Source organism: Mustela nigripes, chromosome 10 (genome assembly GCF_022355385.1).
Source record: "Mustela nigripes isolate SB6536 chromosome 10, MUSNIG.SB6536, whole genome shotgun sequence".
Taxonomy (NCBI): Eukaryota; Metazoa; Chordata; class Mammalia; order Carnivora; family Mustelidae; genus Mustela; species Mustela nigripes.
Genome location: NC_081566.1, coordinates 23,392,824 through 23,417,908, shown reverse-complemented (window position 1 = coordinate 23,417,908; position 25,085 = coordinate 23,392,824). Strand labels below are relative to the sequence as shown.

The 25,085-nt window shown below is 46.3% G+C and overlaps 1 protein-coding gene across 6 annotated transcripts in view; it reads left to right on the top strand.

The window, feature by feature from the left end:
• The first annotated feature begins 4,220 nt into the window (after window positions 1-4,220).
• Window positions 4,221-25,085, top strand: part of FAM20B (FAM20B glycosaminoglycan xylosylkinase) — a 43,392-nt gene continuing 22,527 nt past the window's right edge. Inside the window, exons 1-6 of one of the 6 annotated variants that reach the window (XM_059412820.1) lie at window positions 4,221-4,331; window positions 6,277-6,513; window positions 7,439-7,680; window positions 15,042-15,191; window positions 17,925-18,434; window positions 23,925-24,011. In XM_059412820.1, the coding sequence (XP_059268803.1) occupies window positions 18,058-18,434; window positions 23,925-24,011 (464 nt within the window). In that variant the 5' untranslated portion in view covers window positions 4,221-4,331; window positions 6,277-6,513; window positions 7,439-7,680; window positions 15,042-15,191; window positions 17,925-18,057. Of the gene's footprint in view, window positions 4,332-5,651; window positions 5,950-6,276; window positions 6,514-7,438; window positions 7,681-15,041; window positions 15,192-17,924; window positions 18,435-23,924; window positions 24,012-25,085 lie in introns of those variants that run through there. The other 5 variants (XM_059412819.1, XM_059412821.1, XM_059412822.1 and 2 more) reach the window with 5 other exon arrangements.

Here is a 25,085-nt window from a genome sequence, read left to right as displayed (position 1 = left end):
CGTCTCCCTCTCCTCGGCTCCTACACCCTGGACTGGCAAGAACTGGCCTCCAGCTCCTTTGGACTTTCTTGATGTAGTATTAATTTGTTTCAGTAGGACCCACCATTGTGGAGGTATTCTTTTTTATTTATTTATTTATTTATTTATTTATTTGTCAGAGAGAGAGCGAGCACAGGCAGACAGAGTGGAAGGCAGAGTCAGAGGGAGAGGGAGAAGCAGGCTCCCTGCGGAGCAAGGAGCCTGATGTGGGACTCGATCCCAGGACGCTGGGATCATGACCTGAGCCGAAGGCAGCCGCCTAACCAACTGAGCCACCCAGGCGTCCCTGGAGGTATTCTCTTAAAATCTGTGTGTGTGTGTGTGTGTTCTGTTGGTGCTGCTGTATACAGGCACCTTCAGACACTACTCCCCTTATACCTTGGGATTGCTGGACTGTTATTTGAGTCCTCGGGCTTGACAAATTGGCAGAGACCTGGAAATTGTGAAACAGGTTAAGGAAAACACAATGATGAAGAGGCCAAGAAAGATTGCCTCTGATGGCCCATGTCTACAAGGACCTGTTTTAAAACTTCTTTTCCAAGGGTTGCGTGTTCACCATGGGCCATGGACCCTGTTAGTGCTAAGAAAGATACAGTTGGGAATAAAACACTGTCCGTGGCCCTGAAGGGTTTACAATCCTGTGGAAGGGGTCAGAGACATCCCCAAAGATACCAACAAACCATACTCCAAAAGAGGCATGAAGGACTGAGTCTTAGAAGGCCAGGAGTGCACGGACAGTTGCAAAAGTCAGGAAAGGATTTGTGAGCAAATGGTATTTGAAAGATGTATAACATTTCCACAAGAGGCGATGGGGATGGGGTGCGGGTGGAGACCAGAGGAAGATGATCACAACCGTGGGTGCAGAAAAGGGGATGTTTCCAGAGCAAGTGAGTCTTTTAGGGTGGAAGGTAAGAAATTAGCAGAATATGGGCCTGGAAAGCTGCACTGGGCCTGGACATGCCAAGCAGAGGAGTTGCTATTGAGTTCTGCAGGCCGTGGACAAGGCCCTGGAGGATTCCGCCCTGGGCCACTAACCAAGATTCTTCTACTGAGGACATATGTGCACCGCCCTTGGCTGGAGGGGGTCCCACCAAGTTCTGGCTCCGATTTCCACTCAGGGCACCTCGACACATCAGGGAGGGGAAAGTACTCCACAAATGGAAATAAAAGATGAAATAAAGTCAGTTTGTATCTTTAAGAGCCTTGCAGCTTGGAGAGAGGGAAGAGAGAGGCAAATGGGGGGAGATCAGACAAGGAGAGCTAGAACTACATCACGAGTTCTGAAAGAAGCATCCCAGAAGCCTCGGCAAAGTCTCAGGCCTTCCTAATGGAGGTTCTGCCTGACCTTCTGTTCTATTTCCCAAGACTAAACTGTCAGCTTCCCAAAGATGAGAACTGGGCTTTCTTTGGCCTTTCCATGGATGGGATCCAGCTCAGCATCTGGCATTGGGTAGACATTCACTGAAGGGCCAAAGGAAGTTAGAAAACTCCCCAGTCTCTATCATCAGATAAGGATGTCCGTCTTTAAATTCACACGGCATGACCTAACTTTAGTTCATTTTTTTTTTAAGATTTTATTTATTTACTTGACAGAGATCACAAGTAGGCAGAGAGGCAGGCAGAGAGAGAGGGGAAGCAGGCTCCCCGCCGAGCAGAGAGAGCCGGATGTAGGACTCGATCCCAGGACCCTGGGATCATGACCTGAGCCAAAGGCAGCGGCTCAACCGACAGAGCCACCCAGGTGCCACTTTGGTTCATATTGTCCCTCTCTTCTCCCACCCGTATTTTGCTCACCTTAATCCTCCCTCACTGGTGATACCAGCCCACATTATCTTCCTGGACCCTGCTTCTTTCGGTGATCACAGGGTCCGTGCTGCAAAATTTAAGTCCCCTGTATCCCTTGCAGCTGCTTCCTGTGTGCCTGTCATGTAAACTCTTTGAAGGCAACATCCCCTTCTTAAAGGACTGCATCCCCCACAGTATCTAGAATATACTGATTGTCGATTGGTTGGGAAACAAGGTGCATTCCAGGAAGAGAAGGCAGGAAAGAGCATGGTGGAGGGTCAGGATTGTGTTGGTGCAGCGTACACGTTCACAGAAGCCTGAATCACGTGGCCCAGTGAAGAGAAAACTGGGGGGACAGAAATTTTGCTGTCTGAAAGCAGGAAGGTCCTGAATCCCCGGCTTGCCATCTATAAAGACAGAAGAGGAGACAGTGTGACTCTTCTGCAGCCTGTGGAGTGGAAGGAAGGATCTGATGGATGTGAAATTAAGCCCTGGAATGGATTGCCCAGAGAGGCCGTGAACCCACGTCTCTCAGTGTCCCTAGTGCCAGAAGGGGTCACCAGAAAGCCGATGCTGCAGACTATGCTTGCCTTCTGAGCAGCGACTGTTCAACAGTCAACTACCCGTCAAGAGTTCCAGGCAAGAAAAGAGGAGAGGGCCCCTTTCAGATAAAGGATCTTAGAGGAACTGACCTTGGCTGTTGGTTTAGGATCTGATGTCGCAAACAAGTTTCAGGGAGATAAACTGATGGCAGTCAGACCAATGCTCCTATGCAGAGAAGCTAGGTAGACTCTCATAGCTATCCAGCTCATTTCCCTAAGAATTATGTATGCATGGTCCGCAAATGACACCCAAGCCCTTTCAACAACATCCAGTTAAAAGCTGATACAACTCCTGTGTTTGACAGTGGACTCCTTGTAGGGATTGTTTTCTGCAGAGGGCTGCCTCCCTAACCAGACCGTCTGGAACTAGTGTCAAGCCCAGTCATTTCTCTAGGCTCTTCTGATGGTAGGTGCTCAGTAAACACACATGTGCAAAATAACTCATGTATTATACAATAGGGCGAAAGTACTTTCCCCACGCGTTTCCTAATTTGGACCTCACAACAACGCTGTGAAACAAGGACTCCGATTAACTCCCATTTTGCAGATAAGGAAACCGATACTCTGAGTGGTTGGGTGGTACACCCAGTAGTATCACACCACCAGTTAAGGAGGCGTTCTACCCACTACACCCTACTGCTTAAATGAACTACGCAGGGGCACCTGGGTGGCTCAGTGGGTTGAAGCCTCTGCCTTCGGCTCAGGTCAGGATCCCAGGGTTCTGGGATTGAGCCCCTTGTCGGGCTCTCCTCTCCTCTCGGCTGGGGAGCCCACTTCCTCCAATTTCTCTCTCTGTCTGCCTCTCTGCCTGCTTGTGATCTCTGTCTGTCAAATAAATAAATAAAAATCTAAAAAAGAAAAATGTTTAAATGAACTACGCAGCCTGAACAGTGTCAGCTCAGTCTCACCCCCACCATCTCATCCCACAAAGCAACCTGTGTTATGTTTCAGGCATACACTAAGTCCAAGCTTAATATATGGTGTACTATACAGCAGTTGGGAGAAAGGAAGCAACTTCAGGCAAGGGAGACTTTCATGCAAACCGTTTATAGGGAGTCTACTGGGTGTGGGGCATTGGAGACTGGGACACGACTGCCCTGCCCTCCTGGGGCTTACCGTCCATTGCAAGAGACAGACATTGAAAAACTAAGAGTACAGCAAACTAATCACAGTTTTGCAAAATGCTACTAACTGTAGCGGGGAGTTTGCTCTGGTCCCAAGGAAGAGCAACTTGTGCGCGCTGTAGGAAGGTTGGCCTCTTTTGGGTAAGGGGGATACACTCTAAAAGGCAGAAACATCAGTCGAGGCGAATTAAATGGGCAGAAGGAGTAAGAAAATTGTTTCTCCCAAGTAGAATTGGACCTAAGGAACCCCAACTCTCCAGTCCCGCTGCCTGGTCTCCTACATGCTTACGAAAATCAGGAAAGGAAAAGCGAAAACAAGAGAGAAGTTCGAGGTCAGTTTCTGCAAGAGGGGAGGGCGGCAGGGAAAAGGAGGAGGAGCGATGGGAGCCGGAACCCAGGGAGTTAAACGGGGCCGTGCTGGGACGGGAAGGGTTAAGGAGGGCCGTCCACAGCGAGGCGGGTAGGCCCGCCCACCAGAGGGCGGGGGCGGGGCCTCGCAGAGTGAGCCCTGGGATTGGTCGCGAGGAAGGCGTTACGCTAGGACGGTACCAACAGTCGGGCGCCGCGGAGGCGGGAGGGTGGGTGTGGGACCTCCGGCACTGCGCGGGGAGAGTGGCCAGGGAATGGCCGGGCAGGGGGTGGGCGGGAGCCGCAGTGGCGGCGGCGGCTGGGGGCGGTGAGCGCGGCGTGGGGCTGCCCCTCCCCGGAGGCGGCGGGGGCGGCCGGGCCGCACCGCACCGCACCGCGCGGGAGGCCATGGAACGAGCCTAGGGCCCAGCAGGTGAGCGGCGTGGGGGCGGGGAGGGCGGGCGACCCCCGCCCCCGGCGCGGCGGGCGGGAAAGTGCGGACCGGCCAGCGGGCGGGGCGCGGTGCGTGGCGCGCGCCGGGCTGGGGCCGCCTGGGGGCGGGACGCCTCCCAGAGGGGCCGGACGCCGGTGCCTCGAGCGGTCCCCGAGCGGCTGCGGGCGGGTCCGGGGTCTGGCCTGGCTACCGCCTCGGAGACCGGCCCGAGCCGCCCGCCCCGCCTCGCTGGCCCCCCGGCGGGCTCCTGCGGGCGGGCGCGGCTGGAGGGGCGCCTCCTCGGCCCGCCTGAGGCGCGGCCTTACCTGGGGCCGCCCGGGGTCCTTCTAAGTGAGCGCCCCTCGCGCCCAGGCGGCGTCTCCAGAGGCGACTGGCCCCGGTGCCGCCCTCGAGTCCCGCCGAGCGCCCGTTGCGGCGGCCCAGGGAGGATCGCGCGCCGGCGGGCCCACCTCGTGGCTGAGAAGCGCAAGTGACCACCAGGCCCGAGGCGGGAGGCGGGGTAACCGTGCCCGGGGTCAACGGTCTCTCGGGGTCGTGGACCCCGTACTCGCAGTCGGGCACAACTTAAGGAAATGATACGGTAGTCCGAAGTGGATTGCGCTTGAGATTTCATTTCCGGGTGTGAGAGCCCCGCGATTAAAAGCGAGCCGAAACGTTGCCATTAATGATGAATGTGAGCACTTGTCAAGCTGCAACCTTGATGGTCGGATCTGATTAGAGTTTCCTCCTCATCAGGCTTCTGTTGTCCGCAGGTCTTCTGGTGGGAAGACAAGGGATGGAAGGATGTTGGAGGGAAAGTGGAGAGGACAGGGCATGACTGGTGGTTATGGAATTTTAGTCCTTTAAATGGCTCTGTCATCGCTCGAATGGATGATGAGTTTATAATTTGGGAAAATTAGAGATGCTTGGTACCGCGACTTGTGGTTAGCTAGAAACAGATTTCAGGGTCCTCCCCTCCCCACACAGCCAGTTTCCCTCTGGAGATTGGATTTCTCACCTTGAAAAGAGGGAATAGGAATGTGGGATCTTCTAGCTTTTAAACTGTAGGACTTTATACATTTGTACTCTGGTGATTAAGATTGGTGTTTGCTAACTGTTCCCATTTTCCTGGTGTTACAAATTAATACATAAATTTCATTGGGGTTAATTTTTAAAATTGAGGTAGAGACCTCAGTGTGCCTTTTCCTTGAGTTTATGCAGGACTTTTGAGCAAAGCCATAGAGACCTTCCACGTATATTATTGGTCATCAAGACGTGGCTTTGGGAAGCTGTGGTACAAGTGTTAAGGATACTAAATTATTCCCCTAGACTCAGAGCCAAGGTAAATTTAAAATTAACGTTCTGTTTGAAGTTAATAACTTTTCTGAAGCTTATGAAGTCCTTGGACTTCAGTCCCTAGTACCCCGCGGTGGAATAAGTCAACAGGAGTGGATTCTGCATTTGAAAGTGCTTATCAAAGGAGAATAAAAAGGCACAAGCAAGTAATTGGGATTCTCAGCCTCATGCACAAGAAAGTGTGGTGATAGAATGGATTGGACAAAAGATGGTCAAATCTTGGAGCCCACAGCTTCTCTTCAGTGTGGTTGGTGAAAATGCGGTATGGATTTGTTCTGCTCTTTCTCTGAAGCCAATAGGCAATTAACTAAGATTTGGTTAAAGAGTGAAAACTTGAAAACACTTGCCCTGCTCATCTTTCTGGGTACTTTGAATTAGGGAACAAACAAACAAACAAATCACTGTCTGTACCATCTAACCTGGTACATCCTAGAATTATTTTATGTTGAGTTGATAACTCTTTGACTTTCAGTCCATTCTCTTCATTTCCATTTGTGGCCTCCAGCTCTCTCACAGAGCCTGAAAGCTTCTGCTTTCTGTCTTTTCTGAATTGTGAATTTCTAAATGAAGTTTGTTTGTTTACTTGCAGGGCAAACTTCAGCTTCCTACGCTTTGTGTGACCATCATTTCTGCGGTGTGAGCCCTGAAGCCAGACACTTTAGGTCTTGAATTGATAACTTTTAAAAATAGCAGCCACAGTGGTTGTCTCGTCATTGGTGCTGTCTCATCCTGTAGCCACAGTTGCAAGCAATGAAAAGGAGACAGTCTTCTGAAGCTGATGTCAGGTCACCCTGGGACTAAGTGCCATGTGGTTTTATAGATTGAGGTAGGAAGTATACTTCACGACAAGGCACTACAGTATGTTTTAACAGTGATGATAATTGGCCTACTTTTCTCTGTGCACCTGAAATGCGGAGTGCATAGTAGGTATGCAGGAAATGTTTGGTGGTTGAATGAATGAATGGAACACAGTATGAAGGAAGGGGAAATACTCTAGTACATGAATTGGCTAGTTCCTCTCTTCGTTAAGAAAAAAAGGACAGGAAAACGTGTTGCAGATTACTGTTGAAAGTTGCCATTGAGCTGGGTATCTGTACATTGCTTTAAGGGTAGAGTTGAAGGCTTACCAAATATTAATAATCAGATTCAATTTCATGCAAAAGCAGATATGATCTGGTGCTTTCCATTTACTATAAAATCTTTAAGAGTTAGAGCTATGTGCTATTGTAACTGAGCCCCTTTGAACTGAAACCAATCTTGAAAATAGAAACATATAAAACATCTAATGTAATAGAACAAAATAGCTAAATAGTCCTTAAAAAAAAAAAAGGGTGGGCATCTGTGAAGGGTATTCCATACTGGAGTTGCCTTGCACTTTGATTCTGTGACTGTTTGGTATTCTAGCTGTCTGGGGGCAGCTTGTGGTGCCCTGGTTAGGCACAGCTTCACAGACTTGGCTCCTGGAGCCTTTTCTGGCTAGACTAATTGAGCAGTTGGATTGGTAGTCGATATTTTTGCCCTAAGAGAAGAACTGGAGTTCTTGGTAATGGCCACGCCATTATCATTGACCCTGATAGCGCATCTTTTCATCCCTTCTGTGGCGGGATGGGAAGGGAGAGCTGTCCCTCCCCGAAGTACTTCTCCTGCAGCTCCTCATTCCAAACCTGTATAATCTCTCTCCCTCTTTTCCGAACTTGAGCTGCCTCGGTGACCCCCACCAAGGACTAATGAATTCCTTCACCCACACCTAGGATCCAGGAGACCTTACTTTGCAACTGACCAACTTAAAATATCACTATGACTGCTTGAGCCATCTCGGAGAGAATATGATGCAGAGATCTCACTTGGGATTTTTGTTTTGCCAATTTAAAAGCAAAAGAGGAAAGAAAGGCCTTGCTCCAGGCTTGATGAGTCTTGGGGGTGCATCTTTCATCCCAGGAGGAGATAAGAAATGGAGCCTGCTGCAGAAAAGAGCTTTGGTGTGTGTTTGAAGGTTTGTACTTTCTGACAAGGAAATAAGCCCTACAGAGGGGAGGGTGTATCATGTGTCATGGGTACATGATAAAAGGAGGTCAGGGAATATGAAATGGTGAGTGTGTAACAGGGCACGTACAGGGCCAGCCTGTCCTACCATGCCCTCAAATACTTTCCACCCTCTGTCTGTGGCAGTGCCATCCCTCTTCTGTTTTTAGGGAGTAAGGTGTTAACGTGTGGAAGCTCTTGTTTTGGCTATACTATTGTGGAAAAAAATTTCATGGTTTGTTTGCTTCTCAAACAGTAGGGTTTCACCTTTCTCTCACTGACTTGAGGTGGTGCTACTAGTTTCCATTAGTGACCGTAATCGAGCAAGGCTTTGAAACAATCAAAACATGCAGGCTGGGGATGCCTGGATGGCTCAGTGGGTTAAAGCCTCTGCCTTCAGCTCAGGTCATGATCCCAGCGTCCTGGGATCGAGCCCCACATCGGGCTCTCTCCTCAGCAGGGAGCCTGCTTCCTCCTCTCTCTCTGCTTACTTGTAATCTCTGTCTGTCAAATAAATAAATAAAATCTTTAAAAAAAAAAAAAAAACATGCAGGCTGTGTGCTCCCTCTGCGTTTTGAATTATTGAATCCGCTTTTAGTAGTCGGGCTCTTCTTTCAGAGGTGGGAAAGCTGAACTTCGGCTGTTGTTAGTGTCCCTGCTGCCCTCTTTAAATTGGCAGCTTCTGATCTTCGGTGGAGTAGCTGCCCAGATGACTGCTCCCCGCTCGAACATAGAACAGCCAGGTGCGCTGGGCGAGGGTCTGCCACCCTTCCCCGTCTGCGGATGCACTTGGGGACCACAGCTTTGGCTGCCCGAGAGCTTTTTCTTATTGGTTCCTTATTTCTTATCCTTGGTTTAGATAGCGACCTTGCACTCTGGGTACATTTGTGTTCCTGTGGGTCTTCTGCAGAACAGAGAAAATTATATAGAAAGTACTAAGTGTCAGTTCGCATTTCAGAATGCGAGGCCAGATTGAAGATCTGGTTCCAGCCCCGTCTTGTGTCACTCTTGGGCAGCGTCTTGGACCATCTCCAATCTTCTTAGCATTTGCAGATCGTCTTCATTCCCAGTCCCAGTCAGCGGCAGGAACAAGGTTGGCAGTAGTCACTGCTTTGAAGGGTGGAAGCAGGGTATACAGAGGCAGCAGTTTAAAATTGGATGAATAACATTGGTATATATGTTTGATATTTCTACTTTTTATTTATTTATTTATTTATTTTTGCTGTACTGTATTTCTGAATTCATTACAGGACTTAGTTTCTCTTTGTAAAAGAGACCATCTTTAGACCAAGGAGCCGAAGAAACTTTTCTGACCTTAAATCTTTCTCTCCCTTGCTCTCCCCTCCTTTTCTTCAGTAGGGATGTATCGAGCACCTCTCTTGCACCTTGCACTGTGCCAGCTTCTGTGGAGGTACGAAGAGAGTAAAATATATCCCCTGTCCTTGAGGAAGTCATGGAAAAGTAGAGGAGATAGGCATGCCCAAAACTGTGTGTGTGTGTGTGTATTTACACTCATATTTTAACAAAGGGATCATATCTGGAGCCACTCAGCCTCAGTTCAGCCCAGACCTGCGTAGGGGTTCTGCTGTTGCCATTTCTTTTTTTTTTTTTTTTTTAAAGATTTTATTTATTTATTTATTTGACAGAGAGAAATTACAAGTACACTGAGAGGCAGGCAGAGAGAGAGAGAAGGAAGCAGGCTCCCTGCCGAGCAGAGAGCCCGATGCGGGACTCGATCCCAGGACCCTGAGATCATGACCCAAGCCGAAGGCAGCGGCTCAACCCATTGAGCCACCCAGGCGCCCCCTGCTGTTGCCATTTCTAGAGTGACCTGTGGCCCATCAGCTTGAGACACCTGGAACGTGAGGCTAATAATGTCAGGTGTTACTGTTGCATAAAGCTAATACACCTTTCCAAAAACTCTAATGAATTGAAAAGTAAAGATGGAAAACAGGAAAATGTTACATTTTTTGAAATCCATATTTCTGCACTATATGGGAATTACATTCTATGCTACAGTCTTCCATGGGGGTTATAAAGTGATGATTGAGCAGTGAAATACCTAGAACGTGGGAAGGTTCCTTTTACCTGGCCCATTTGAAACAGAATGCAAATTCTTAGGCATTCCTACAGGGTTTCTAGATCAGTGACCACAGCCTCTGTTGGTTTTTTAGAACAAACCTCACTAGAAGTATGAGCTAAAGATTTTTTCTTTTCATTTTTCAAGGAATAGGGTTAGAGAGTTGCCCTAAATCAAGGTTTAAATGGGACAGGTTGGGGTGCCTGGGTGTCTCCATTGGTTAAGCAACTGCCTTCAGCTCAGGTCATGATCCCAGAATCGCTGGATCCAGTCCCACATCGGGCTCCCAGCTCTGTGGGGAGTCTGCTTCTCCCTCTGACCTCTCCCTTCTCATGTGTGCTCTTTCTCGCTCTCAAATAAACAAATAAATAAATCTTTAAGTGGGACAGGTTGCAGGAATTGAATTTTTTCAGAGGAAGCAAACACTCTTTATTGCCTGTTTCGTTTTTGCTCTCACACCCAGGAAGAAAGGCTACCTTAATGCCTCGTTAATGCCTAGTGATCATTTAGTTGGCTTCCTTCACAAGAAACTGTTAGAGGAGTTCATGTAGGGCATTGTGAGTTTATGGATATGAATAAATGTTTAAGTGGAAGTGAAAACAATGAGGAACATGTAACACTTGGGGTAATTTGGACTATGTGGGAATTCAATTTTCTATACCTGTAGCTTTAAGTTACTCTTAAGGCATACCTTAAGAACTTTAGGACAGGGTACCTGGGGGGCTCAGTCTCTTAAGCATCCAACTCTTGGTTTCAGCACAGGTCATGATTTCACGGTTGTAGAAGTGAGCCCCATGGAGGCTCTGTGATGAGTGGGGAGTCTCCTTGAAGATTCTCCCTCTCCTTCTGCCCCTCCCCCACTCCCGTGCACACACATGCTTTCTCTCTCAAATCTTTAAAGAGAGAGCTTTAGGACATGCAGTGCTATCATCTTTAAAACAGAGAGCTAATTTTCCAAACTGAAGAAGGCCTTTTACTTCAGCCTTTTTCATGGAATAGAAGAACCTAATGCTTTTAATCATTGACTGAAATTAGACTTGAACTTTGTAGAGAAGAGAAATAGGTTGGTCCAATTAGTGACGTAGCCTCCCAGTGTTCTGCTTCACACGGTACCCATTTTAAAGACACCTACTGGCCTGCAGTCTTAGCTAGTCTTCCAGTTGAGGAAAGGATTTGTTCAGGAATAGAAGACCATGGAAACTTTCTATAATGTGACTTGGGAATTTATTCCCACACTCTGCAACCCAAAAGACAACATGACTAGACAGGTTTATTTTCTTTGTCATTCAGATCATCCTCTATGGGTTTGTGACCTGGTAATAATGACTAACAAGGGATCACGATGGGTTGTCCAGGAACTAATTTTAGCACAGTGTATATGTAATGTCATTCATGTTTAGCAACTTTGTGAGTTAGATCATAGTGTTCTTATTTTACTTTTCATATGAAAGGACTGAGGCCCAGAGAGGTTACACATTAAGTCACTTTCCCAAGTCCCATCATAGGTGATAAAGTAGGCATTCTGAATCCAGTGCATCCCTCTTAACACTTCTGCCTTGGAAGAGTTTTTATTTGGAATAAGCAGGTGAATTAACCTATTTCTTTTTTTTAATTTTATTTTGATCCCAGTGTAGTTAACGTACAGTGTTATATTAGTCTCAAGTGTACAGTGTAGTGATTCAACAATTCTACACATTGCTCATTCCTCATCTTGATAAGTGTACTCTTAATCTCCTTCACCCATCCTCCCGTCCATCTCCCCTCTGGTAACCACCAGTTTTCTATAGTTAAGGGTGTGGGGTGTTGTTGTTGTTTTTTCTGGTTTGTTTCTTCCCCCCACTTTGTTCTTTTGTTTTGTTTCTTAAATTCCACATATGAGTGAATCATATGGTACTTGTCCTTAAGAAGCTATTTCGTTCTTCTTCTTCTTCTTTTTTTTTTTTTTTTAAAGATTTTATTTATTTGACAGAGATCACAAATAGGCAGAGGCAGGCAGAGAGAGCGAGAGGGAGGGAGGCAGACTCCCCACCGAGCAGAGAGCCTGACGTGGAGCTCAATCCCAGGACTCCAGGTCCACAACCCAAGCCGAAGGCAGAGTCTTTAACCCACTGAGCCACCCAGGCGCCCCTCTAAGAAGCTATTTCTTAAGCAAAGAATTAGCACAGAAAGGAAAACTATATGTAGATACTGATTAATATGGTATTTTTGTTTTAGTTGAAGACTCCTATTTGAAGATGAAATAAAATGTGCTCTTGTGGTAGCAGTGGATGGCAGTGCAGTAATGGGCTGGTTTTCTGGGCATACTCAGGATTTATTCAGGTGCTAAACACTTGATGCTGTTTGGTATTGGTGCTTTGACTTCCTATAAAGGAGAAGCATACAGTGCTAAGTGGGAAGATTTCTGAATGCTCTGATTTTACGTAGAATTGCCAGTAACCATCAGGAGAAACTGCATTTATTCCTAGGGAACAGTTAATAATAATGTAGCATAATGTTCTGATGTCACTTCCAATTAAAAAACAAAAGGGCATTATAACAGCCTCAGCCCAGGGTGAAAGTATATGTTTCTAACTTTTTTCGTACTGAAAGGTTGTGATATTTGCTACTGGTTATGCTTTGGCTAAAGGGTGAATGGTAGGTTTTATAAATCGGGCATGTGTATTTGTGTGAGGGTGCTGGGTTAGCCTTGATTGCTCTGAAGTATGTAAATGGACTTTATTTAGTAAATGATCCAGGTAAGTATATTTTTTCATTGTGCTACCTTAAAAAGACCTTAATTATGTATCTTCCTAAGCATCTGCAATGACGACAAAAAAAAGTAGAAATGGTGTATAACTTTCATAATGAGCTTATCGCTCTGTAGAAGGCATTAATAATCATTTACAAATATAACCTAACAATTTATAATCCAATGTTTATTTATAGTTAATGGTTACTTTAACATTTCCCTTCTTCCTGAGAGAATTGTTTTCAGTGACATGATTTATTTCTCTGTCTTTTCCCTCAATATTTTTAATGTCTCCAAAATAGTTAATAAGGACAGACTAGACGTGAGAATGTTGGATTTTACAAGCCACCCCAAAATTTAGTGGCTTAAAATAGTTACTTGTTTTTTCTTACCATCATATGGGTCAGCTGGGCTCAGCCTGTTGGTTCTTCTGGATCACATGTATGACCCCATTCAACTGGGACCTCCGGTGGAACTGAGATGGCTTCTCTTCTGTGTCTGGCACCTCAGCTGGGGTTGGCCAGGCCTCTCTCTCCGTCTGGGTCCCTCATCATTCAGTAGTCTAGCCCAAGCTGCTTTACGTAGTGGTTGGGTCCCAGCAGGAAGCTGCCAGGTCTTTTAAGGAGTAGGCCCAGACTTGGCACACAGTTGCTTCCACTGCATTCTGTTGGCCAAAGTCAGTTACAGAGCCAGCCCGGATTCCAGGGGAGGAAAAATAGATTCTACTTTTTTCTTTTTTCCTTAAGATTGTAACTATTTCTTCATTTGAGACAGAGAGAGTGAGCACATGAGTGGGGAAAGGGGCAGAGAGAGCGAGAAGCAGCCTCTCCACTGAGCAGGGAACATGATGTGGGACTCGATCCCAGGACCCTGGGATCATGACCTGAGCCAAAGGCAGACACTCAACTGACTGAGCCACCCAGGCACCCCTAGATTCTACCTCTTGATGGGAGGAATTGTTGGTGTCTGTCTTTGTAGATAATCAACCAAAAACTCTTAAGTAAATTCAGGCATTACCGCTTCTTATACTCAACAGACCATCAGAGCTTTGTTGAAACCAATTGTTACTAAAGAAGAAGTTTATAAAAGGGTCCTTGTGACTCCTATGCAAGATCAAGGGTACGGAAGTTATGTGGTTAAATGTGATTATATACTAGTTATATAATAAATTCTACCTGCTGTGCCCAAAATTTCCTCTAATAGCCTTCTGCATGGAGTATTTCCTCGTGGTACTTTACAGTCACAGACATCCACATTCCATTTATGTGGAAAGAACTCGATTGGACCATTGAACTGAAAGCACAAGAAAGGGTTAGTCCTGAAGCTTTCACTTTCAGTTACATTCTGCAGAAAGGTGGGGATTTCTTCTCCATGACCTGAGGAGAAATAGTGTGAAGATGTTGGTTGATCAGAGGGAGAGTCAAGGGAGTACCGCTGCCAGCGAGCCTGGAATGTCACTGGTGGCTTGTGGGAGTCCCTAGTAAGGTAGTAAGTAAGGAGCCGGGTGTTCTCGTGTTCCTCGGCAGCCACAGATGTCATATTTTCTCGCACAGTGACATAGACACAGACGTCATATTTTGTCACACAGTGACTTAACCTGTGCACCGACGTGTTTCTGTAGCTGTTCCGCCAGGACTGAATGGAGGACTTCATACTAAGACCTCACTTTTGTCCTGTGGAATCTGTATCTCTTCTCCCCAAGCAACGTAATAGTCCTAAGTTTGTCCTCATAAAACAACTGTCAGATGTGTAGGATGGTGTGTGTGTGTGTCTGAGAGAGAGAGTGTGAGTGTGAAGAATGAGCCGCCGTAGCAAGCCTCATTGAGCTGATGGAGCTGTGGGTGAAACCAGGGCTCAAGAGGAAAATTCTTCATAAAGAACTCCAACGTGAGAGTTTCTGCCAGCTTTTAGTATGAAAACTGTCATTTGCATTGCCTTTTTTTGAGCTTAACATTTTTTGACTTGTCTTATCACCTTGAGTCTATTTGTTCTTTGAGGTAGGCTGTGTTCCACATAACAGAACCATTAAAATAAATGACTATAATATAAACTGGATGGTGTTACACTGTTGGAAACATTCAAGGGAGGAGGTAAAGACATGAAACAGAGCAGGCAGAGTCCTCTGGGAATGCCAGTAAATTTTTCATGAAGAATTTGGAATATACTCTGGTCCTGCTTTAATTTCCTTAGTGTCTGTAATGGGGTATCTTCTTAGGAACCCAGTTTGCAGAGTGCATAACATGTATGCTGCTGTTTACAATAACACAAGACGGTAACGCAGCGTGGAAACCCCATCCTGGGTATCCTCCCTTCTCGGGCATATAGGTAGTAAAAAGTATAATGTCACTGGTATGATTCCGTATCATGCATCTCATACATTTTTCGGGCATAGGAGAGACTTTTTGCTAGAAATTCTACTATAATCTCTACAATGCTGATTTCTTAAAAATCTTTGTGCTTGCCCTGTGGGCTGAAGGAATAGCAGCTTTCCAGCTAAAAGAAAACCTCTTTTCTGAACTGGCAGTGTTTCTTCAGAAAAGGAGACTACACTCTGCACTAAACCGAGTAGTCAGAGCATCGGTAGAGAAGTAGACTGCCAAACGAAAGAAGACAGCTGATAAAGGAGAGCCGGCATGAAGAGGCCACACACACGTGATCCTGCATCTTGGAGGAAGTAAACACGAGTCCCAAAATACTTGTAGTGATTTGTTCAGTTTCCTGCTGGGCACTGTAGGGATCTGAAGACAGTTGAGATCACCAAGGAGCCAGGTTTCCGAGAGGGCAGTTGAAAACTACATACAAGGAGATACTTGGACAAGGCAGAATGTAGTTAAGCGCTGGTCTGAAGGAGAAAGATTACTGAAGGGTGTGGAGAGGGTACAGAAATGGCTTTGAGGATGGCCCTCAAAAAACAGATTAGGCCTTAAACAGGAGACAATGGGGGAAAAGGTAGGAGCAAGAGGAATTTTGAGGACATCCCAGGATGAAGACTGTCCAGTGCAGAGCTCAGGCCCACACATGGCGGGGAGGGCAGAGCACGGTCGCGGTCCGTTTTGGTTGGAGCTGAGAAGATGGATGCCCGGGGAAGCAAAGCCATTTAGGGTAAGGCTTTTCCTGTCTTGCTGAGGAGTCTGTAGAAATCAGAAGTCGTGTGTCATCAGAACAGTGAGTGTGGTGCGTCATCTGGTCCGTGCTGGAGAACTGGAGGTCCAGAAGGCAGTTCTTTTAGTGACTCAGTAGAAGGGGCACTAAATGAAATTGGTGGCTGTGGGAATGAAGGGCAGTTGCAGAGAACGATGCCAAATGGCTGTCTTCCTTGTTCTCCTGGGATGTGGTGGCGAGTCACAAAAGAAAACTTATTTCGCTTCTTGCAACCTGCACTTACTCCTAACCTGCAGAGGTAAACGGTAAGATAATGCAACAGCTGAACTCTTCAGGTCACATCATGTGAACTCCTGTCCTAGTTGAGCGGGTGCATTGTTTGTAGCCCTGAATTGAGAAATGTGTTCTTCGGGGACCTAGTCAGAAGGTGGTGAGGTTTCGGAACTTAAAAGACTGCTGAATCAGTTTGTTTTGTTTGAATTTTGGAGTTTCTGGAACTTCCTATTGCATTAGTGAGGGGGAAAAAAAAAACCACCTCAATCTCCCCAGCGTTTATGGTGAGTGTTTAGGTATGATACGTTTCTGTAGCACAAGGGAGGAATTTATGCTAAAGTCTGGGTTAACCACACTTCAGTCCTGAAGAATGCTTTACAGGAGGAGGAAGGCTGCTCACCCTGCTTACCTCTCGGCAGCAGAATTATCCCAGGCCTGTCACTCTCTGCAGCTGGAGGGGCTGAGAAAGGAACCACTGGCACCGCGGCCACGGCCTGTCTGCTCTAACAGATCGTTGGAGGAGCTGTGTGGTTGAGATTGGGCTGGGATGAGCAGAAGCCTCTGAAATCCACTCTCCTAGCACGGCTCGGCCCTGAAATCACACAGAACCCTTGTGCTGAGTTTCCCACCAAACTCACTACCCTCACAGTTACTCTAGATGCACTGGAATTACCGTGGCTTCAGCTAAAAGTGTTATGTATTCCCTGGGAGAGGAGGATGACACCAAACAGGTGGAGACCATTAGAATTCAAGCTGGACTCTGACGTTCCGCCTCTTCCTGCAAACGAGGAAAGGGGTGGACGAAGGATGAAGGGCCTGGCAGCATGCTCGTGGCCGCAAGTTGTTGCCCTTGGAACACATGGTTGCCCTGGTCTTCTGGGTTTCCATGTGTTTCCAGCTGTTACCAGGAGAGTAGTCTCCGGTTGGGCTGGGAGTCTGCCCTGTCATTCGTAGTGGCATTGTGTCTTGAGTTAATGGTGTGAGTTGTTAAGGAATTGGAGAGTGAAGGGGCTCCCACTTAGCATGCTGTCCTCTTTGTCTCGGCCCCGTGCTATGTCATCGGTAGGCATACAGCACAGCAGGCTCATGCGCGGAGCAGAAAGCTACCCGGTAGCATGCAAATGAGACTGAACCGTGTGTTCCTAATAGCCTAGCAGAAATCTTGTGTTTGGAATCTGTGAGCTTGAGATCTGACCAGAGTGCGGCCCGCTCCACACTGGAAGCAGGTGCTGCTTGACGTCTGTGGTATCGGTCCCTTTGTCAGGTGCCCCACCAGCCCAGACTCCCTCGTGTTGCTACAGCATCACGTTTCACTTCCTGGTCATGTTCTTCTAATAGCCAGGGGGATAGGGCTAGGTTTTTCCTTTACTTAATTTATCTAGATTTAATTATCCCTATTTTATAGGGATTTTCATTTTGAAAAATAACTACTGGAAAACTGATGAAGTAGAGCTGTGCGTGTGGGTGTTGTATTTAAATACGTGAGCAGCATGCTAGGCGCTCCCGGGGTGGCTGGGGGTTGGGATTCGGAGGAGTTACTGCTGTCCTCTGGATGCTCCGTGGCACTTTTAGAAGTTCCTGACTTACAGCGTGTCATAAAACTTAACATTGAGAGGAGATAAGAACTGGAAAGTTTCCAAATACTGGTGGTTTTAGATGGTCAAAAGTCCTGTATGGATTTTGAAAGGTAAAAATGAAAGTGAAGGAGTTAGGCGTCTCTTTGCGTTGCTTTCGTCATGCTCTTTCTCCTCGCTGTGTTGGTGTTCTGTTCTGGAATTTGTAGCCAGTCTGGGGCTTCCTGGCTGACTCTGCACACTATTGAAACAGGAGTATTTGCTTTAAATTTTCCTTTGTACCCGGTTCTCACCTATGAAGTCCTTCTCCACGCTGGTTTGTTTTAAACTATTGGGTCCTCTCAGGCATGGGATTAGCAAGGATAAAAGAGTGAGTAAGATGCTGGAGGGTCACAGAAGATTTGGGGTGGAAGGGACGGGATTTCTGACTGAACATTGCTCTGTGCTTGGCCTTGCAGGCGTTGTGGGAGGCACTGCAGTGAAGAAATGGACCAGTGCGTGTAAGCATGGACTCTTCTTGCTGACTGTCGCCACCTGCTCTCCTTGCTAAGTGAGAGAGAGTGGGTCAGGGGAGAAAGAAAAGAGGCCAACATGAAGCTAAAGCAGCGAGTTGTGCTCTTAGCGATTCTTCTTGTCATCTTTATCTTCACCAAAGTTTTCCTGATTGACAACCTGGACACATCAGCCGCAAACCGAGAGGACCAGAGGGCTTTCCACAGAATGATGGCTGGCTTGAGGGTGGAGCTGGTGCCCAAGCTGGACCACACCTTGCAGTCCCCCTGGGAGATTGCGGCCCAGTGGGTGGTTCCCCGGGAAGTGTACCCAGAAGAGACACCAGAGCTGGGGGCAATCATGCATGCCATGGCCACCAAGAAAATCATTAAAGCTGACGTGGGTTATAAAGGGACACAACTGAAAGCCTTACTGATACTTGAAGGAGGACAGAAAGTCGTCTTCAAGCCTAAGCGGTAAGTCTTCATCTTGGGAGTCCTCTGGGCTAGTTGGTTGATTCACGTAGCTTGTAATTTCTCTAAGACTGTTCCTCTCTTTCTCTTGGTATTCTCCTCAGTAAAATGAGGAGAGTAAACCACAAGATCTCTCAAGTCTTTTCTAGCTCCTACTGTTCCATGATTCTTTTTTTTTTTTTTTTTAAGATTTTATTTATTTATTTATTTGACAGAGAGAAATCACAAGTAGATGGAGAGGCAGGCAGAGAGAGAGAGGGAAGCAGGCTCCCCGCCGAGCAGAGAGCCCGATGCGGGACTCGATCCCAGGACCCTGAGATCATGACCTGAGCCGAAGGCAGCGGCTTAACCCACTGAGCCACCCAGGCGCCCTGTTCCATGATTCTTCGAGTAGAGGAGATTTATAGGAACGTGTCTTGGTTCTGTACAAGACTGCACAGAGTTCTCCTTGCTTTCTAAAGGTATCACACTTGTGCTTTGTGCCAGTTGTGATAGATACAAAATGAATTGGTTAGGAAATAAGTGACTTGTCACCAAAAGTGTGCAGTTGGAGGCTGCATAAGTAACCACATGCCAGGGATAGAGCAGGAGCTCGCTAGAGCGGGAGTGGGTTCAGACAGTGACTGAAGTTCCTTTGCAGTACTGAAGCCACAATTCTTTCATATGGGTTTTGTTCCAATTAATAAACTTTATTTTTTGGAGCAGTTTTAGGTTTCCAGAAAAATCAAGAGGAAAGTATAGAGGTCCTTCCATCTATCCCCAGGGTCCCCATTATTAACATCTTCTGTTAGTGTGGCACGTTTGTTACAGTTGATGGGCCAGTACTAGTTTATTAACTAAAGTTCATTGTTTGCAGTAAGTGTCACGCTTTGTGTGGTACTTTCTGTGGATTTTGATAAACATGTAATGACAGGTATCTACCATTACGATATCCTACAGAACAGCTTCCCTGCCCTAAAATTACCCCGTGTTCCACTTCCTCATCCCTCCGTCCCTCCCCTAAACCCTGGCAACCACTGATCTTTTACTGTCTCCGTAGTTTAGCCTTATCCAGAGTGCTATATAATTAGAATCATACCTTTGTGGCCTCTTCGGATTGGCTCCTCTCCTTTAGCAAAAATGCATTTACGTTTCCGCCATGTCGTTTTGTGGCTTGAGGCTGATTTCTTTTTATTACTGAATAATATTCCATTGTCTGGATGTACCACATTTTGTTTATCCATTTACCTGCTGAAGGACATCTTGGTTGCTTACACATCTGGGCAATTATGAATAAAGCTGCTATAAACATTCAGGTACGCATTTTTTGTAGATGAAAGTTTTCAACTCATTTGGTTAAATACCAAGGAGCATGATTGCTGGATCATATGGTGAGAGTGTGCTTAATTTTGAAAGAAATAGACAAACTGTCTTCCAGAGTAGCTGTACTGTTTTACATTCCCACCAGCAGTGAATGGGAGTTCCGTTACTCCACATCCTCACCAGCATTTGGTGTTGTCAATGATTTGGATTTTAGCCATTCTGATAGATGTGTAGTGATGCCTCATTGTTGTTCTACCTGTTTTGAGGAGAAAACTGAACCATTTTAGTTACCTCAGTCCAAAATCCAAGAAAATGAGCTGAATTGTATGTTGTTAGACAGTGATCCCTTGGGGACTTCTCTAAGGCTCTGCAGAGATCATTTGTTTGGCAATTTTTTAAATAGTTTTCTGTGAGTATATGAATTTGAAATACGTTAAAATGATGGTGATTTGTATTCTTTTGCCAGGAATTATTTACCAGTGAAGTTTCTCAAAGTTGGTAATGTCTAAAGTTTTCTGTGTACTAAACATTTTTTTCATTCCCTAATAGAGCTTTTGAGAGAATTATAACACATACCTTTGGGTCTCTTGCTGGGGTAGGAGAAGAAATATGGGGTAAAGATGTACAAAATTCAGCTGTGATGAAAGTGGTTAGCTTAGCTGTCTTCACAGCCCTACCGTCAGTAGATAATATGCAGCGGGAAAACAAATCTGTTGGGATCCTAGAAAGGGAAGAAGTCTGCATTTGCCTGGAACTGGGAGGTGGGATGTATGGAAGATACGGAAATTAGGAAAGTTAAATATACGGCATGCTTTTGGAGAACAGAAAAGTCTGATTGGCAGGTGATGTGGAAAAAGTGTGGGTATGTGGGTATATAACCTTGTGATATATTTTCCACTGGACACACACCATTCTCCAGGCACCACACAAAGTACTTTGTTTCTGTCTGTGCTTCCAGCCTCCATCACAGCTGTGGGCATTTAAACTCTTGTGTCTAGAATGAGAAACTGAGGCTGAGGGAGAATAACCAACTGGACAGGGTCATCCTGTCGTAAGTGGCGGGATCGGAGTCTGAGCGGCCGGTGTTCTGCCACACACGTGTAATTTTCTTCGGTTTGTCTGCCTTCCCGTAATTGTGAGCACTTGCAGCACCATCATCAGAAGTCGCTAGTTTAGTCTTGAAATGTAGTCCTTGACCTTGGTTGGTGGGCCTGGGTGAGCAGCAGCGTGAGCAGAGTGATGGAAAGAAGGCAGACGAAAAACAGAAATGAAATTCACGTACAGAGATGAGTTGTGGGCGTTTAACATGATGGTGTTTCAAGAAGATCTGTTTCAAGAAGATCCTCTCTGTGAGCCAGCAGGAGGCGTCAGAAGGCAGGTACTCTGGGTAGTGCACCCTGTCAGGCCTAATCCAGGCGCTTGGCAGGTGGAGATGGAGGGCGGGAGGCTCAGGAGGTGGAGAGCGGTGCAGCAGAGAACTGTACAGACCAACCCGTTCTCTGTAGCTTCATCTCCTGTCTCTTTCCACCACCACATCCGTCCCCATACCTTCGTCTCCCACACCCTCCTGTGGATCCCATTCATTACCCCTCCATGTGCCCATGTGAGCCCTGGGTTCTCAGCTTGAAAACATCCAAGGACCTCGTGTTGCTCACCAGACAGAACTCAGCCTCCACAGCCTCATGGTCCACCCCTGGCAGTCTGGTCCTCCGTTCCACACCCTGTTCTCGATTCCTGTCTCACTGGTCCCAGCTCCCCCCATCCCCTGCCCCCCCCCCCCCCCCAGCTGCAGGGGCCCTGCAGTGGGGGGGTCGCCCTCCTGGTCATGGCCCCTGGTGACCTGCACTGGATACACCCGGCACCGTCACTGGCTGTGGAGGAGGGGGGGTCCACATTTCAGTGCTTGTAGAAATTGACTCTGGCCCCGAGACGCCTAGCAAATTGCTATTCTGACCCTGGGGGCCTCCGAGGCTATTTAGTTCCAGTGTAAGCACAAATTAATGTCCTTGGTCAGATGCTGATGTCCTTCACCAGAAGGATAAGAGTGATTTATTGGCAGTTACTATATGAATTTTGCTGCTCTGTCAGTGACTTAAGATGGATCACTCTCTGCTGAGAGGAGGCTCTGCGTCCCAGCTGCTGAGACGGCACGTGCACCCCTCTCTATGAGCCGCTCATGGTTTCTGGGCTTCTGAAGCCCCAATGGCCATGTCCTCCTGTTAGAGATAGGAGATGTGCATGGTGGGTGGGATTTATAGGCAGACAGTGATGCTTATATTCGCATGTTTTTGCCTTACGTTAGAGAAGTGATTTTTTTTTTCCCTCATTGTAGTTGTCGGCGTTCTGGAGGTAGATGGGCTTTCACAGGCCAAGACTAGTTATGGTGGGAAGACAAGATAGCAATTTAGGCCTCAGAGTGGGGAGAAATAAGGGAGTGATCCTAGGATGTGCTAGGAGGGACCTTGGAGGTTTGTCCGGCCGGGCCAGCTGCTCCTTTGAGCGGTGAGACACAGAGTTGGTGAGACACAGAGTTGGGACTCGCCACAGTTTACACAGCCCACAGGGAGCCAGGGAGGCTGCAGCTCTTTGATTCTTATTAGAATCTTCCCTCTTCTTTCCCTCCCTCCCCCTCCAGGCCACCCGCAATGTCCCTGGATTCCTGTAGGGTTTAACATTTCACCCCTGAGCCGCCTTTCGGGGTATTGGAAAGCTCTTGAACCTTTTACTGGAAGGAGTGGACTGCGCAGTGCACACACGTCCCTGTGGCTCCGCTGGAGCCCCGGCACAGAAAGTGTTCCAGGATTGTCCCCCAGCTCTGCGGACAGCCTACAGCTGTGTTGGACAGAGACTTGCTCTAATAGTGTCTGCTTTTGCTGCAGTTCTATTTAAAAATTGAAGCTTTTTCAGGAGGCAGCCAGTGGAATCCTAGGTAGTCTGAATAATGCTTTGACACTAGAAATGAGAAACGACGTTGGAGTGTACTGACCATGCTAAGAAGAAACTGGCCTTCCAGCCAGGGGGTGATGCACAGCTGTCTTCCGACAGAAGTGTTCTGTCACTTTGCCTTGATAATGTGTTTTGTGGGCATGATTTGTTTCACTTTTGACTCCAAGATCATTTACAGTGAAGCTCACAGCCTTTGACAGCACCGTCGCCCACTTCCCCAGTTCATGTGTCCCCAGTGGAGCAGCTCCTCTTCTCTCCGGCCTCCGTTCATTTCTATTTTATACTTGCCTGGAAAGTGTAATAGGCCTTTTGATTCAGGGAAATGTAGGCAAACAGTAGTGGTCATAGGCAGCTTTAGTGTCTTCTTTCTTCCCAATTAATCATTAAATGGTATCTTTCTTTATGATTGGTAGAAAGAAATATGCCAGTTTTGATTATCTTTTGTTGATGTCATGCATGTGATGGAAAAATCATCAGCGTAGAGTTTAAGATGAAAGAGATCTTGGAAATTGCTACCTAGTCCAGCCCCTAGTATGTTATAAAAGAAGAATCTAAGACCCAGAGAAGAGAACAGTTTTGCTCAAGGTTACCCAGACAGGTGATGACAGAACTATATGCCTAGCTCCTGTGCCAGTCTGGGATCCCTGCCACTATAGCATCGTAAATGTAAACAGAGAAAAAGAGGATGGTTTGTCAAACAGCTTTTTTCAAATGCACCTTTGCCTACTCATTAAACAAACACTGAGGCATATGAAGACCATTTATTTCCAAGAAATTTAAACTTCTCTTATAAACCTTGCCATAGCCATTCTGGTAATACAGACATTTTGATTATAGGGTTCCCTTCATTTCTTCAGTTCAGTCTAATAAAAATGGTAGCAAACATTCAATAAGCACCAACTGTAGGCTTCACATCATGGTAGAGATACAGAGAAAGTCCTTGCCTTCCAGAAAACGACCTTTGAGTTTTACTTAGACTACATGGAAAGTCTTTCAGAGGAGTAGAAAGAACGTCTTGTGTGTTCTATTCATAGAGTGATTGCTGAAGCAGATAGAGAAATCTAGGTTCCTTCTCCACTTCATCTTTACCCCCTCTTCCAGATTCGTCCGAATCCGCAGCCCCGCTCCACTTTGGCAGGGAAGCCCTCCGTAGGGTGGAGTCAGGCGTGTTTACTTCTGCTGTGCTGTCACGTGCGGTGCCGATGTAATTCACGTCTCCATCTGTGCTTCCCGTTCACTCTGCAGGTATAACCGAGACTATGTGGTAGAAGGGGAGCCATATGCTGGTTATGATAGACACAATGCAGAGGTAGCAGCCTTTCATTTGGACAGGTATGTGTCATCCTGGAGGGTTACTTTGCTTTGTTTCCATTTAAAAACATCTTGGAGAGGACTTGTGGACTCTTTCGAGCAATTCGAATAACTTTGACTTGGTACCTACTTGAGGTAGCTGATTGACGGATTCCATTAAAGTCGCACGAGTCCTTCGTAATCTGGGTGGTTCTCGGAAAACCTGAGTACATATCTTCACTCTCCACTTTTTAAGATCATTTCCTTCTGGTATGCCCTCTGGCACCATGAGTGAAGATATTCTTGGTAAAGAAAATGGCAGGATGAAAACCAGAGCTGGAACTCAAGTCCCTGAACTGAACTGATCATTAACTGGGGCCTGACAGTGCTGGTTTTTTTGTTTTTATTTTTGTTTTAAGTAATACTCACTTATTCTAGAAGCATACAGCATGACATATATAATCAATTTTATTATCCTTCACACAGGAGATGCTTGGCTTTAGTAGCCAGAATAATTCCAAAAGCAAAACGGTTATAAATTCAAAATATGTAAGCTAACTAGGAAAATTAGTATTTTTTCAGCACAGGCCTCGCCAAGAGCCTGGTAACTGGAGTGTCTGTTAGCTCACTTGCCCTTCTGAGCAGCTCCTTTGTCCAGGCATACTGACAGACTTTAGAAGAATTATTCACAATAGTTGTTAAATGAATACATAAAGGAAACCAGAAGAAAATAAAGGTGATTTTTTTCTTTTCTGGATTAGGAAGGATTTTCTAGGCATAAAAGCAATAATTGAAAAATTGCAAAGAAAAAGCTATTCCAGCAGACACAGCTAAATACAATTAACTCCAATGTCAGGAAACATCAAATGAAATTTGAAAGCAAAGTAGGAGAAAATACTTGAATCTAATGTAATCCAAGCATTAGCAACCTTAATATATAAATGGTTATGCAAATCTGTATATATGCTAAAACTTTAATAGGAAATGATCTAAGGGCACAGTTGACTGAATAGAAATGATCAATTGCTAATAAATATGGTGGGGGGGGTGGTTCATCCTCACCAGGAACAACAACAACAAAAAATCTATTTGAAACAATGGGATTCTTCTGCTGAG